The 12,373-nt window shown below is 34.9% G+C and overlaps 1 protein-coding gene across 4 annotated transcripts in view; it reads right to left on the bottom strand.

Annotated features, from left to right (window-relative positions):
* The window catches only part of USP47 (ubiquitin specific peptidase 47), a 105,600-nt gene that overhangs the window by 10,385 nt on the left and 82,842 nt on the right, over positions 1–12,373 (bottom strand). For all 4 annotated transcript variants that reach the window (XM_027563286.1, XM_027563284.1, XM_027563287.1 and 1 more), the window contains 5 exons: positions 12,034–12,138; positions 11,012–11,219; positions 9,413–9,528; positions 7,068–7,187; positions 4,595–5,372 (listed from right to left, as the gene is read on the bottom strand). In XM_027563286.1, coding sequence (XP_027419087.1) covers positions 4,595–5,372; positions 7,068–7,187; positions 9,413–9,528; positions 11,012–11,219; positions 12,034–12,138 — 1,327 coding nt within the window. The remainder of the gene's footprint in view (positions 1–4,594; positions 5,373–7,067; positions 7,188–9,412; positions 9,529–11,011; positions 11,220–12,033; positions 12,139–12,373) is intronic.

Below are 12,373 nucleotides of genomic sequence, written 5' to 3'. Positions count from 1 at the left end.
TGCATTATAATATGGACTTCCCTGGTGACTCAGATGGTAAAGCATCTGCCTAGAACGCGAAGACCCAGGTTCAATCCCTGCGTTGGGAAGATCTCCTGGAGAAGGAAATGGCAACCCACTCCAGTACTCTTGTCTGGAAAATGCCATGCACAGAGGAGCCTGGTAGGCTACAGTCCATGGGGTCGCAGAGAGTCAGACACGACTGAGCAACTTCACTTTCACTTTCTTTTGCATTATAATAGGATTATCTTTGATGTGCTTTATTTTTTTCTAATGCTTATTATTTTAATCTTTGTCCTTTTATTTTATAAGCCATTCATGATGATACTTTTGGAATATACTCATGACTTCTGGAATATATTTCTTACTCTGATCTTTATATTCTATTAGAGAGCAAAAACATCACTAGTTATCTCTTTCTCTTAATAATAAGACAGTGCCGAATGCAGAAGCTGCCACAGAGTCTCAGGCTCATGGTTTCTCTGCAGCCCTAAGGCTCTCTGTAGGGCAGACCACAAGCTTTCTGTGAAATTTACATGAAAGGTGAAGAATGAAACCTTTATATACTCTTGGTTTCCATTTTCAAGTCATCCCAACTAGGATTGATGAATTTTTCTGAATGGATTTTTCAAATAATGTCTATTTACTATTTTCCCGGTTATAAAATACTGATTCACTAGAGAAAATGTGACAAGTATGAATTAGCAGAAAACATACAGTGATGAACTTTATTTACTGTATATGCCTTTTGAGGCAGTATAGCTTTTACTTTGTTTAAAACATCTATTTCTAAGCTTTAAGGAATGTCCCTACATATTAACAATCTAGCTTTTGGCAAACAAACCTCTATTTATTAACCAGAGAGGGGTTAAATTTCTTGAGTGAAGGGTGCAATGAAAAAATTTCTTGATTAGAAATAAGCAGCCTATGGCTGCATTTCAGTTTTGCCACTTTGGTCTGATAAATGGCTATAGGTACTTATCCAATCTCTGAGCCTTAGTTTTCTCATGGGATTATTACCCAGTCTCATTGACTGTTGTTCAACAAATGTAGTACATTCTAAGGCATTACTCAAATAAAAGCTATCACTGCCGTTTTGGTTTCTCTTGTAACTCCTAGTAATGTTGTATCACAGGAAGACATGAATGTTCATTGGTTACTGATACAGTCCAATATGGTGATTAGAACCAAGTGTTCTGGAGTTAGATGGTCTGGCTGGAATGAAGTTCTTGTTCCCCTTCACATATTAGATTTGTGACTTCGACTAACTTCTCTGAACTTCAGTGATCTCTATTATAAAACAAAGATAACAATCTTTATATATCATAATGTGTTTTTGGGTCAATACATGCAAAATGCTTAACACAGCACTGACAAAGTGTTAGCTTAACTGACGAGCTATAATTATTTAGTGGTTTTACAGAACACCATCATATCGATTTTCCTATCTATGCCTTCATACAGAAGAGTTCAGTCTCTTCACAGCTCCAAGTTTAAAGTGCCCTCAAAAGCTTTCCTTTTTCATTCTTCTATGTATTTCTTGAAAGAGGTGGTAACCAAAATTGTACAAAGAAGTTTCAGTGCAAATACATGACCATTTTTATTACTCTGGTCTTCCTATTTATAACCTACTGCCTGCAGATTACAACTAGGTCACACTGGGAGAATATTTTCAAAGAGGTCTATAAGTACTCCCTGAAACGATTTCTGGATTATAACTAATTGCTTCAAGACCATCATTTTAAGTGTTATTTGGTTACCACCTAAATGAACTGCCTATACAGTGCAGGGCACATGACTCTTCAGGTATCAAATTCTCTGTTCACCCATTCTACCTTGCCATTTCATCGTTCTGAAGAACCTGTATTGTTACTTGTCACCCACATTTCCCAAGCACCTACTTTCAGATCCCTGTGGAACTGTGATGAAGCAGTCATAGTACAGATTCCTGAAACACTTCGCTGGCTATCATCCCCATTCCCTTTCCCCTAAGCCAGTTTGTTAAACATGAAAAGACACTTTGCAGGGTTTTCACCTTTTCTTCTCAAACAACCTTCTGTATAGCTTCTGAACACTTAAATAATTCATAGAAGATTATTTCTCTTCATCATATGTTTTACTATTTCCATGAATGCTAGTAAATTAGCCCACAATGTATTTCTAAAAAGGTTAAAATGGTTAGCAGGCTCCTTTTGTAAAGATTCCATTAACCGTTTTAAGATGGAAATGAGACCCTTCAAACTATAATTCTAAATATCCCCACTGAATCTTTCCTACAGTTGAATGCAGTCAAATTTCTAGTATATCATTCAAAAACAAACTCCTTGAAAGATATTTCTAACCTTTTTCCAAAGAGATGCTATGCTATGCATGCTAAGTCGCTTCAGTCGTGTCCGACTCTGTGCGACCCTATGGACAGCAGCCCCCAGGCTTCTCTGTCCACAGGATTCTCTAGGCAAGAATACTGGATTGGGTTGCCATTTCCTTCTCCAAAAGAAAAGGATGAGCAGTATCTTATTAAAGATGGTATTCTTATACAAATCAAGTTCCCAAATGTGTTTCATACCAGTGTCCTGAATATTGGGGGAATAAAAGAAAGACCTCACATCTAGATGAAAACAAATGATCTGGAATTGTTTGCTAATATGTTACCAAACAGAAACTAGTTACCTCATTAGAATGATTCTCTAACAAGAGAACCAAAGGCAGAGAAAATATGCTAACATTGAAAAGAATCCTGAATTTAGGTTATATGTGAGGATGAGTGGCTTGAATGAGGTTGCTTAATTTGGGATTAGATATTGTGAAATTTATCTGACATCTGTAGACATAGGCTGGATTATAAACTGTATATCTTGCTGTGAAGCTATTTTTAATTTCTACAATGCTCTTGAAGGGTTGAGAATGATAAGAAAGCAGTGTAGGTACGAGCTATCTTTCCTTTACTATGATGTGAGAAAACAAACAGCGGTTAGCAGTGAGAAGGTGGAGAAATGAGTACCAGGCTTGCAACTGGAATACTTGAATCTGATCCCAGCAGTGTGACCTACTAACTGTGTGACCTCAGGAAAATTAACTTGTAGGAACCAGTTTCTTCATCTGTGAGATATGTTTAACAACATCAATTTCACACAGCTGCTGAGGACTAAATAACATAATAATGAGAGCTGTAAGAAAAAAAAAAAAGCCCATGAAAATTAAAATTTAAGTATTACTATGATAGAGTTTCTCTGTCTCCATTTTAATCTACCAATACACATTTTCCCACTTGAGTTTCTTTAAGATATAGGTATGGATGTCAAATAATTATGCTGTTTTTGAACCTACTTAAAAACACAAACTTATGTATTTTTACTACTGATTTCATAATTTCTATTACTTCCTTTTAAAAGATCCAATTTTCAGAGTATAAGCATCATAGCATTTAACTAATATAGTGGTTTTTTGTGCACCTTCTCTTCATGAGATGAAGCCTAATGCTGCACTTTAATCATCCCTACTTCTAACAAATACATAGGGCCTGGTTACAGCTTATATTCAGGAAATAATAGTTGTGGAGGCATACAAACGGAGAGATGAAGAGTGGGGCTCGCTTACAAACTAATAGGAGCAAGTACATTCATTCTAGAGCTTTAACCTTTAGTAATGGTCCCACTAGTTACTAGCCATATATGTATTTTTGGGAAAGTCATTCACCCTCTGTGAGTTTCAGCTTTCTCATCAGAGGATATCAATGTCTATTTTATTAATCTCAGAGAAGCTTCAAGTGAGAACAAACAAGTGTTTTGAAAAGTAAAATATAAAAACATAAGGGGTAATACTAATATTTGCCTTTCAGACTAATGCAAAATATTTAGGTTTTCAGCTATTTCCCTTTTATACTTGAAGAAATATTTTGTATCTTGCACCTGTTTGTCCTGCTAATTCTCCGGCTGGTTTTAGTTTGATATTTTATGAATTCTTTTATTAAGTCTCATACAATGTTATGTTTTGTTGTTGTTTGTCCAAGTGCCCAAATCACTTCCATTCTGAGGTTATACAATTCAGAATTTCTAGTTTACAACTTGCCTGAGGTTTCCTTCAAAGAGATGTGGGGGGAAAGGTCCCTTTTCTTTCTCTGACTTTCCCAGTTATGTACTTTTTAGGGGGTGTAGGAATGGTGCACCTTGGAGTAGGTGATGGAAGAAAGGGAAGGAATGCACACATTAAAATTTTTTCTAGGCACTGAATATAAAAGTTTCTAGAGTGCCTGGCCTTTTTTTGTATATTATTTGCTATTTAAACTATTTCTTTTCCTTTTTAAAATTTTGAACTGTTATTATACTTCTTTCCTTTAAAAATATTCTTAGTTTCTTTCTTTTTAACACCAGAGTCTGGACATCATTCCATCACAGGTCTAAGAACACTGCTCACTACAACTGTATCCAAAATGAAAGCAAAGAAGAGAGGATAATCTTATAATCCAGGATGCTACAGGTAATCTTAAGACAAAGCATCTCTCTTAGCTGATTCTTCTCAACTAAAAATTTAAATGAACTGATAAAAAAGACCTGAGGCTGTTTCAAGAAGCAGCCTTTTTCTTTCAAGTACATACATTTATGTCCTTCCCCAGAACCTTCATCTGCAGCATAGGGCTCTGCTTTGAAATACATGTACTGTATTTCTCCCCTACTCTTGCCACTCTCATCATATTCACTGTCCGTTCCAGAGTCTTCTTCTGCTGTATCCCATGTCTCCTTTTTCCCTTCGTTCGCTTTAGTTCTTCTACTACTCGTGATGCTGTGAGAGTCAAGTCCATTAGCCAAAGGGATCTGGGCATTATCTGCATTGCACAAAGTATCACTGCTATGACTCGAGCTAAGAATATCACTGTCCACCGAACTTGTACTCCTATCATTATTCACATCTGAATCTGATCGCTCTTCAGACTGAAAATTTTCAGGATCAGAAGTCTGCATATGCTGTTCAAGTTCTCTATTATCCACTGAGGCTGAGGAGCCCCTCTCATTGAGAGGTGATTCAATGTTTTCAAAGTCACTTGTCTCAGTACTCTTGCTGCTGTCCCCATTATCTCCCTCCTGCTGCTGCTGCAGTGACAAGCTTTTGAGTTTTTCAGTGCTTTCTTCTAGAATAGCTTCCACAGACTTTAGGCTCCCTGCAGGTCCTTTGACTCTTTCACAGTCATCACCCACGTTCCCAGAGTCACCCCCAGCTTTCTGGTATGCTGTCCTTTTGGAAAAAGATCCTGGAGATTGTTCAGGTAGCAAAACAAATAATCTGATTGTATTTGCATGCCGATCCAGGAGTTTCCATAAATGAGAGTCTGTAAAGGCCATCTGGTAATCCAGAGTCTCAGAGCTTTCAACAAACACCTAAACAGTAAGTTAAAGAGTTACATTACACCATTAATTTTGGGGACAATCTCATTCAATGTAAGAATAATACCACATCAGTATAAGACAGTGCACAATAGATTATAAAATGTGAGATGATAATGTTTCTAAAGGACATATATATTGTTTTTGGAGACTAAAACAAACTTTATGTTCATATCTCCTTGTAACTGGCCATAAACTGTGCTAAGATAGATGGGGCACACGTGTGTGTGTGCCTGCCAAATCTCTTGCTTACTGGAATATTCATAAAAACATCTTGGCAATGCAACACCAAAATCCAAGTTCTATAAAAAAATTTATGGACAAATGACTTGATTCTATAGCAAATAAACTGCAAGGAAACAAACATGAAGGGAAAGCTTTAGACTAAAATAAACTTGAGATATTACGGACTTTATTCAGATTCTGATTTGAGCAACTTTCACTGAAAAAAAATTTTTAAGATAATCAGGGAAATCTGAATACTGACTAGATATTGGTTAATATTAAGGCATTTCTGTTAATTTTAGGTGTAATAATGTAATTGTGGTTATGTTTTTAAAAGAGTTCTCATCTTTTAGAAATATACACTCATATTGCTTATAGATGAAATGATATGATGCTGGGGATGTTTCTAAAATAATCTAGGGGAAGTAGTTAGTTACATATAGATGAATTAAGACTTAATAATTATAGAAGCTGGGTGATAAGTACATAAGGGTTCATTACACTATTTTCTGCATTTCTGCATATATTTGAAATTTCCTATAATAAAATTTTAAAAAGTGAAATGCATATATATGTATCTGGCAATTATGAATAGCATTTTGATTTTTGTATAAATGTTATTCAATAAATGTTATAAATGAGGGCTATAAGCTAACCATTTAAGGAAAAAAATTAAGTTAGATCCTTCCCACTCCTTACCCTAAAACAGTATTAGGGTAGATTAGAGATTTTAATGTTATATACAAATACCACACACAAGTACTGCAAGAAACTAGAGGTGAATAAAAATTACTCATCAAAATTAATAAAACAGTATAAAAAAAGGGCTAAATGTGATAAAAGATCAATCTTTCCTAAGATGAAAGAGACTGGAAATGGTGATAAATAAAAGATGGTAATCGAGGAAACTCTGCTACAGTTTATCCAGAGTAAACCAATAGCATAGGAATAAACACATGAAAAATGATATGATGGAAACATAATGATACCAAGAGATGCAACAAAAAGACCAACATGAACTTTCTTTTTCCTTCTAGAGATAAATGAGTAGGCAAAGGGAATAACATGGAATGAACCCAAGAAAAGAATTTTTTGTATACTAGGCATGCTTCAGACTCACCATGAAGTACCGCTTTAGGGGAGGAGCTCAAGAATGAACAAAATTCAGAGGACATAATCACTGTGACCAGAAGTAGTCATCAAGGTTCCACCAGAGAGGCAGGACTAATCAGGGACTTGAAAAATAAATGTAGGGAGATGGGGGAAAACACTACATGTGGGGGCGGCACATGAACAAGGCAGAAAGGAGAACCACCAAGATTCACTTAGAAGACAAAGAAGTACGATCTGACCTGACTATAAAGATAGGTAGTTACTGGAAGGATGTGAGAATTTAAAAGGTAAATTTCAGACAAATGGTGACTAGCAGTATAGAAAATAGTAATGGAAAAATAAAAGACATACCTTATTACTTCTAAAAAACCCTTCGTTTTTCAGGGTTTTACCGGGCACAGTGAGAAGGCGCAAGTCATTGTAGCAGCGCTCCAGCACTACTCTCATTGTCTCAGCAGGTAAATGGACGGCCTGAAATGAAAGTGATTTAATTAAAAGCACTTTCTCAAAATAATTATGCTTGACTTGGAAATATAGGAAAATAAGACACTGTTGAGTTCTTAAAAACAGCAGAAAGAAAATTAAGAGAAAAATAATCTTACTAGAGATTTACAAATTAAAAAAAAAAAAACATTAGTCCTATCCACTAACTAGCCTGTAAATTAGGAGAACAGAGTATCACTTATAAATGTATGCTCTGAAACTATTTTAAAAGTAACAATTACTCACTAAAAGTTCTATTTCTCCCAAACTCATGAAGTAAATGAGGTGATCTGATTCCAAAGAAATTGAGTAACTGACTGTGAGAACTGATGTCAAACCACTTAACTTCGTGACTTTTGATCAGGTCTTCTGTATTGTGTTAATACTTCTACTAAATCAATTTTTTTTCTGTGTAAAATGAGATTAAATTAGTAGGTAAAATTTAAAGTTATTCTAAAATTTCATGTCCTTAATTTTTGGTGTCACTTAAGAGATTTCTCATGAAATGAACAAATAAAAATAATTTACATTTTACAAAACCTCATTTGTATAGTTAACGATGACTAATTCTGAAGCATCCTAGTTATAAACACTAAATTTCTTGGCATCCTGTTTTCTGTCTATACTCTACAGACATATTTTTCCCCAACAAAATTATAAGTTTCAGCGAAGAAAAGACATGTGTTTCTTTTGTATTCTACCTCAGTGCTCGTAGACTAAACTATAAAACAGAGCAGTTAATCATAAACTATGACTTCAAAATATGATCTGTTTCCTCTGATTATTACTGTGGCAAATGTGTTGGAAGTAATTTTTTAACACAGTAATAACAACTAACTTCTATATAATACTTCACATTTATTTTCACAAAAAGAGCATTTATTTATTTTACTCATGTTCACAACAACCCTGTTAAAATAGGCATTAAAAAATTCCAGATGAGGTAAAAGACAATACTACCATAAACTGAATAACTAGAAATGACTGGGAACTGGAAGTTTCTTGACTTGTGATTTCTGAACAATTTCCACCACACCAAAGGACCCTGCTGCTGCTGCTGCTAAGGCGCTTCAGTCGTGTCCGACTCTGTGCGACCCCATAGATGGCAGCCCACCAAAGCTCCCTCATCCCTGGGATTCTCCAGGCAAGAACACTGGAGTGGGTTGCCATTTCCTTCTCCAGTGCGTGAAAGTGAAAAGTGAAAGTGAAGTCACTCAGTCGTGTCCGACTCTTTGCAACCTCATGGACGGCAGCCCACAAGGCTCCTCCGTCCGTGGGATTTTCCAGGCAAGAGTACTGGAGTGGGGTGCCATTGCCTTCTCCCCAAAGGACCCTAAGTGGGGTTAATTTTGCCTGTATTTGTGTGCTCAATGTTCTACAGAATACAAGACCCCTGAAAGGATTATAATCATTTCTCTGGAGTGAAACAGTTTTCTATCCAAGGAAATCTGAATGTTTCATCATGATGTTTTTCAGTTCAAGAATTCTGAATGAGCCTATGCTCTTTACTATTAACTCACATAATGTGACTGATAGCAGCTTACTCTTCTACTTCTATTCATTTATCACTGTCTTTCTGGTTACCCCAATGTGAAACTCCTCAGGTCTTCTGTGTTCCTGCCTTGCTCTAATATTTAGCAATTGTAAGTGCTGCCAATTTTATTTATAGATTCACTCTTACAAATCTCTACTTTTTTCATTTCTGGTCATATGTGTTCACCTAAATTATTTCAACAACCTCATCTGTTAGTATGTTCCTGGCTCCTCCCTCAGCCCATTGGGAACGCTAGTCTGGAACTGCCAGAATTACCACACTACAGCACAGCTCTCTTATCATAACACTGCTGTGCTTAGAAAAACAACCAACCAACCAACCTACTTCCTACATTAAACAGAGTCCAAACTTTTCTGTTTACATTTAAAAACCTGCCATGAGATAAAGTGAACCTGTGTTTCCAGGCATGTACTTTACAATGATCCAGCCAAACACACAGTCACTGCTACATGCACTTGCTTCACATTCTTATCTTCACATTTAGGCCAGTCTGTTTCTTCCATTATGAAGCATCCTTTTCTCCCAACTAGTCATCTCCAAGCTATAAATACATTGGCTTCTTGAGGTAAGTATCAGTTCCTACATCTAATAACTACCACACAGTGCTTTGTACATAGCAGGCATTTAAAAATATTCATTGACCAATTTTAAAACTTACCTTTGATATAAGCTGTTTGAATTCTGTAACTGTTTCATTTAAGTAAGCTCGAACAGTGATAGGAGCAGCTACAGATTCTGCCTTTAGATCAACAACATGAACTTTCACCATTACTTCTGTCACATTGAAAAACACAGAAACACAAATGGAGGTTCTTTTTTAAAACGGCATTTCACATTAGCAATGCATTCTAAATGTGTTTCTAACAAACAGCAAAGATAATGTTTTTCTAATTGTCAAGATGGTAGATGTATATGTTAACATGCATAATACAATTAACACTTCTTTCACAATTTATCACATTACAAATATATATAAAGAACTAAAAAATAAAGCGAATAAAAAGGTTCTTATAGATCTCTTTAAACAAGGCCAAAGTCAAAATGTGATTTTTAAAAATACATGCTTTGTTTCCTTATAAAATATTAATACCACTCCTGTCAAATTTTTTAAGCATACTAAAAATACACATCCAAAGTTCTAAAATACAGAGCAAAACCACAACACTAACATAAAATAACTAGAGAAAACAAATACTAAAGGGACATAGCAGCCCTACTTGCTTTTTACAACATTCACTGAACAATTCAAGACCTTGTTCATAATCAAAGACTTCTTCTCAAAATAATATTCTCTATATCCTATGGAAAATTCAACAGAAAAGCTTTGGTTTACATGTTTGTTTTCTGACTTAAAAGTTTCATGTTATAACTTAATGCTATCTTCTCTCCTGTTTTTAGGAAATCATATATAACTTAACTTTCAGTCACCAGAAAAATAAATGATCTTCAACCACCAGATTTAGCAGATATTCTCCAGCTTTAACTGTTTTAATCTCTTGTATGTAGTACATGTCAATCTTCCATTTCCCCCCATGTAGCTAATCTAAATTTGAATATTATTCTAAAGTATTGACTATTAAACAATAAAGGAGATTACAAGTGTCATAATACACAACAACGTTTAGAGTTCTCTTTTTAAAAAGTGAGTTATTTTGCTGACCAATGTTATACTTTTATCATAATTTCTACAGTCTAGTTCAAAAATAATCTGAAATAAAATACTCCAAAGGGACTCTTTATGGATAGAGTGGAGTATGACTGAAGAAGCTCTTGAAAGAATACCATACTTAATCTACTTTGGAAAGAGGAGGCTTCAAAAAAAGGACGTGTGGAAGATCCACAGCAGAACAGAATTTGAAAGAGTTATGGAACCATGTCTTCAAGGAGACCCTGAAAGACTCTACTTCTGAGACTTTATGAGAATATACTTTTTTGGGCTGTGGTCTTCTCTATAAAGAGAGAGGCAGGGGAAGAGGCAGAGGCAGAGATAGGAAGGAAGGATGATTTAGTACTGGAGAAGAAAAATCCTACTGAAGACTTTGTTTTTTGCTTTGTTATTTGTTTTTTAAATTTTGTGTATAGTTTTTTGAAAGTAGTCTAGAATTTAATTCCAGGTTTGTGGCTCACTACTTCAAAACCTATCGAAATTATTATACATTCTGAGAACATGTAAAAAATTTTTAAATAATTTCTATAAACAAAGAACTTTATGAAAATGTAAGTCCTTTACAATTCAAAATACCATAAAAATGCTTACCTCCAGGTTTATAAGACTGGAAAACTTGATCAGGTCTTCTTGTCTCCAACAGCAGATCAAACATGTATGTTGACTTGACTCCACCTAGTAAAAGACCCATTGGAGTATCTTCTTCTCCTTCATATGATCGTTCAAGATAATCATGAAACTCGTCATATTTAACAAGACGACAGCAATCCATGGGTATTACCTCTTCTAAATCCATCATCTAAAAGAATACAACACCCAAGGAAAAAGGAAAAAAAAATTTTTTAATCTGATATGTAACTATACTAACAAGAGGTCCTAACAAACAATAAAGTCCATATATATATTTATGATTTGCATAAAAGCTCAAAGGCATGACTTAAATGGTATTTTAAAATAACCATATTTCATTATCCCTCAAATTATACAACCTATATACTAACATATTTTAAAGACTTTTAAAAAGTTAACATTCTAAACTTTAGAATGTATCTGCTACAGTGGTACTACTGGTAAAGAACTTCCCTGCCAATGCAGGAGACATAAGAGACACAGGTTCCATCCCTGCACTGGGAAGATCCCCTGGAGGAGGGCATGGCAACTCACTCCAGTATTCTTTCCTGGAGAATCCCATGGACAGAGGAGCCTGGCAGGTTACAGTCCACAGGGTCACAAAGAGAAGGACATGACTGAAGCGACTTAGCAATAAAAAACAAAAACAATCTTAATATAAAGAATAAATAAATATCTTTGTTTCTAATTCTATTTCTGAGTTGTAGAAAGATTAACTGGCTTTCACAGTGAGAAAGTTCTCAAAAGCAATGAACCACATTTCAAAGAAGAGGTATAAACTACGCTCCCTAAGAGATACATTGATAGGATTTAATGGACAAGTGGATTTCATGGGCATGTGATAGGATTTAATGGGCAAGTGAAAAAAAAAAAGCTACTGCAAGTGTTTATACTACTACTGACTATAATAAAAACTTGGGAAAATGTTAGTACCATTATGTAAGATATCAATAATTAAATGCCAACAGTACAACTAAACATACCTTATAAGCCATTTCTACTGCTTCCTTTAGTGTCTTATCCTTATGAACCTCCAATTTATTTTCCATCATCACTTGTTTCACAGGATGCAAACAGAATAATTTTATCTAGAAAATGTAAAATATTATCATTAACTCAACAAGTCATACATCAAATTACTTCTTTTGTAGACAGTATTTAAATCAAATTATTATAATTCTTAAAAAATATAATTGAGATCACTCTCCCTCGGGTCTATTTATCTCACTTAATAACTGATACTGTCTTGCTATCAAAAATTCAAAATCATTCATTTTAACAACTATGTTTCTTTATAAGCATGTATCACAATTTATGAAATCA

The sequence above is a fragment of the Bos indicus x Bos taurus genome, chromosome 15 (assembly GCF_003369695.1).
Source record: "Bos indicus x Bos taurus breed Angus x Brahman F1 hybrid chromosome 15, Bos_hybrid_MaternalHap_v2.0, whole genome shotgun sequence".
Lineage (NCBI taxonomy): Eukaryota > Metazoa > Chordata > Mammalia > Artiodactyla > Bovidae > Bos > Bos indicus x Bos taurus.
Note: the sequence above shows the minus strand (reverse complement) of the source record. Positions and strands in the feature narration are given on the sequence as shown.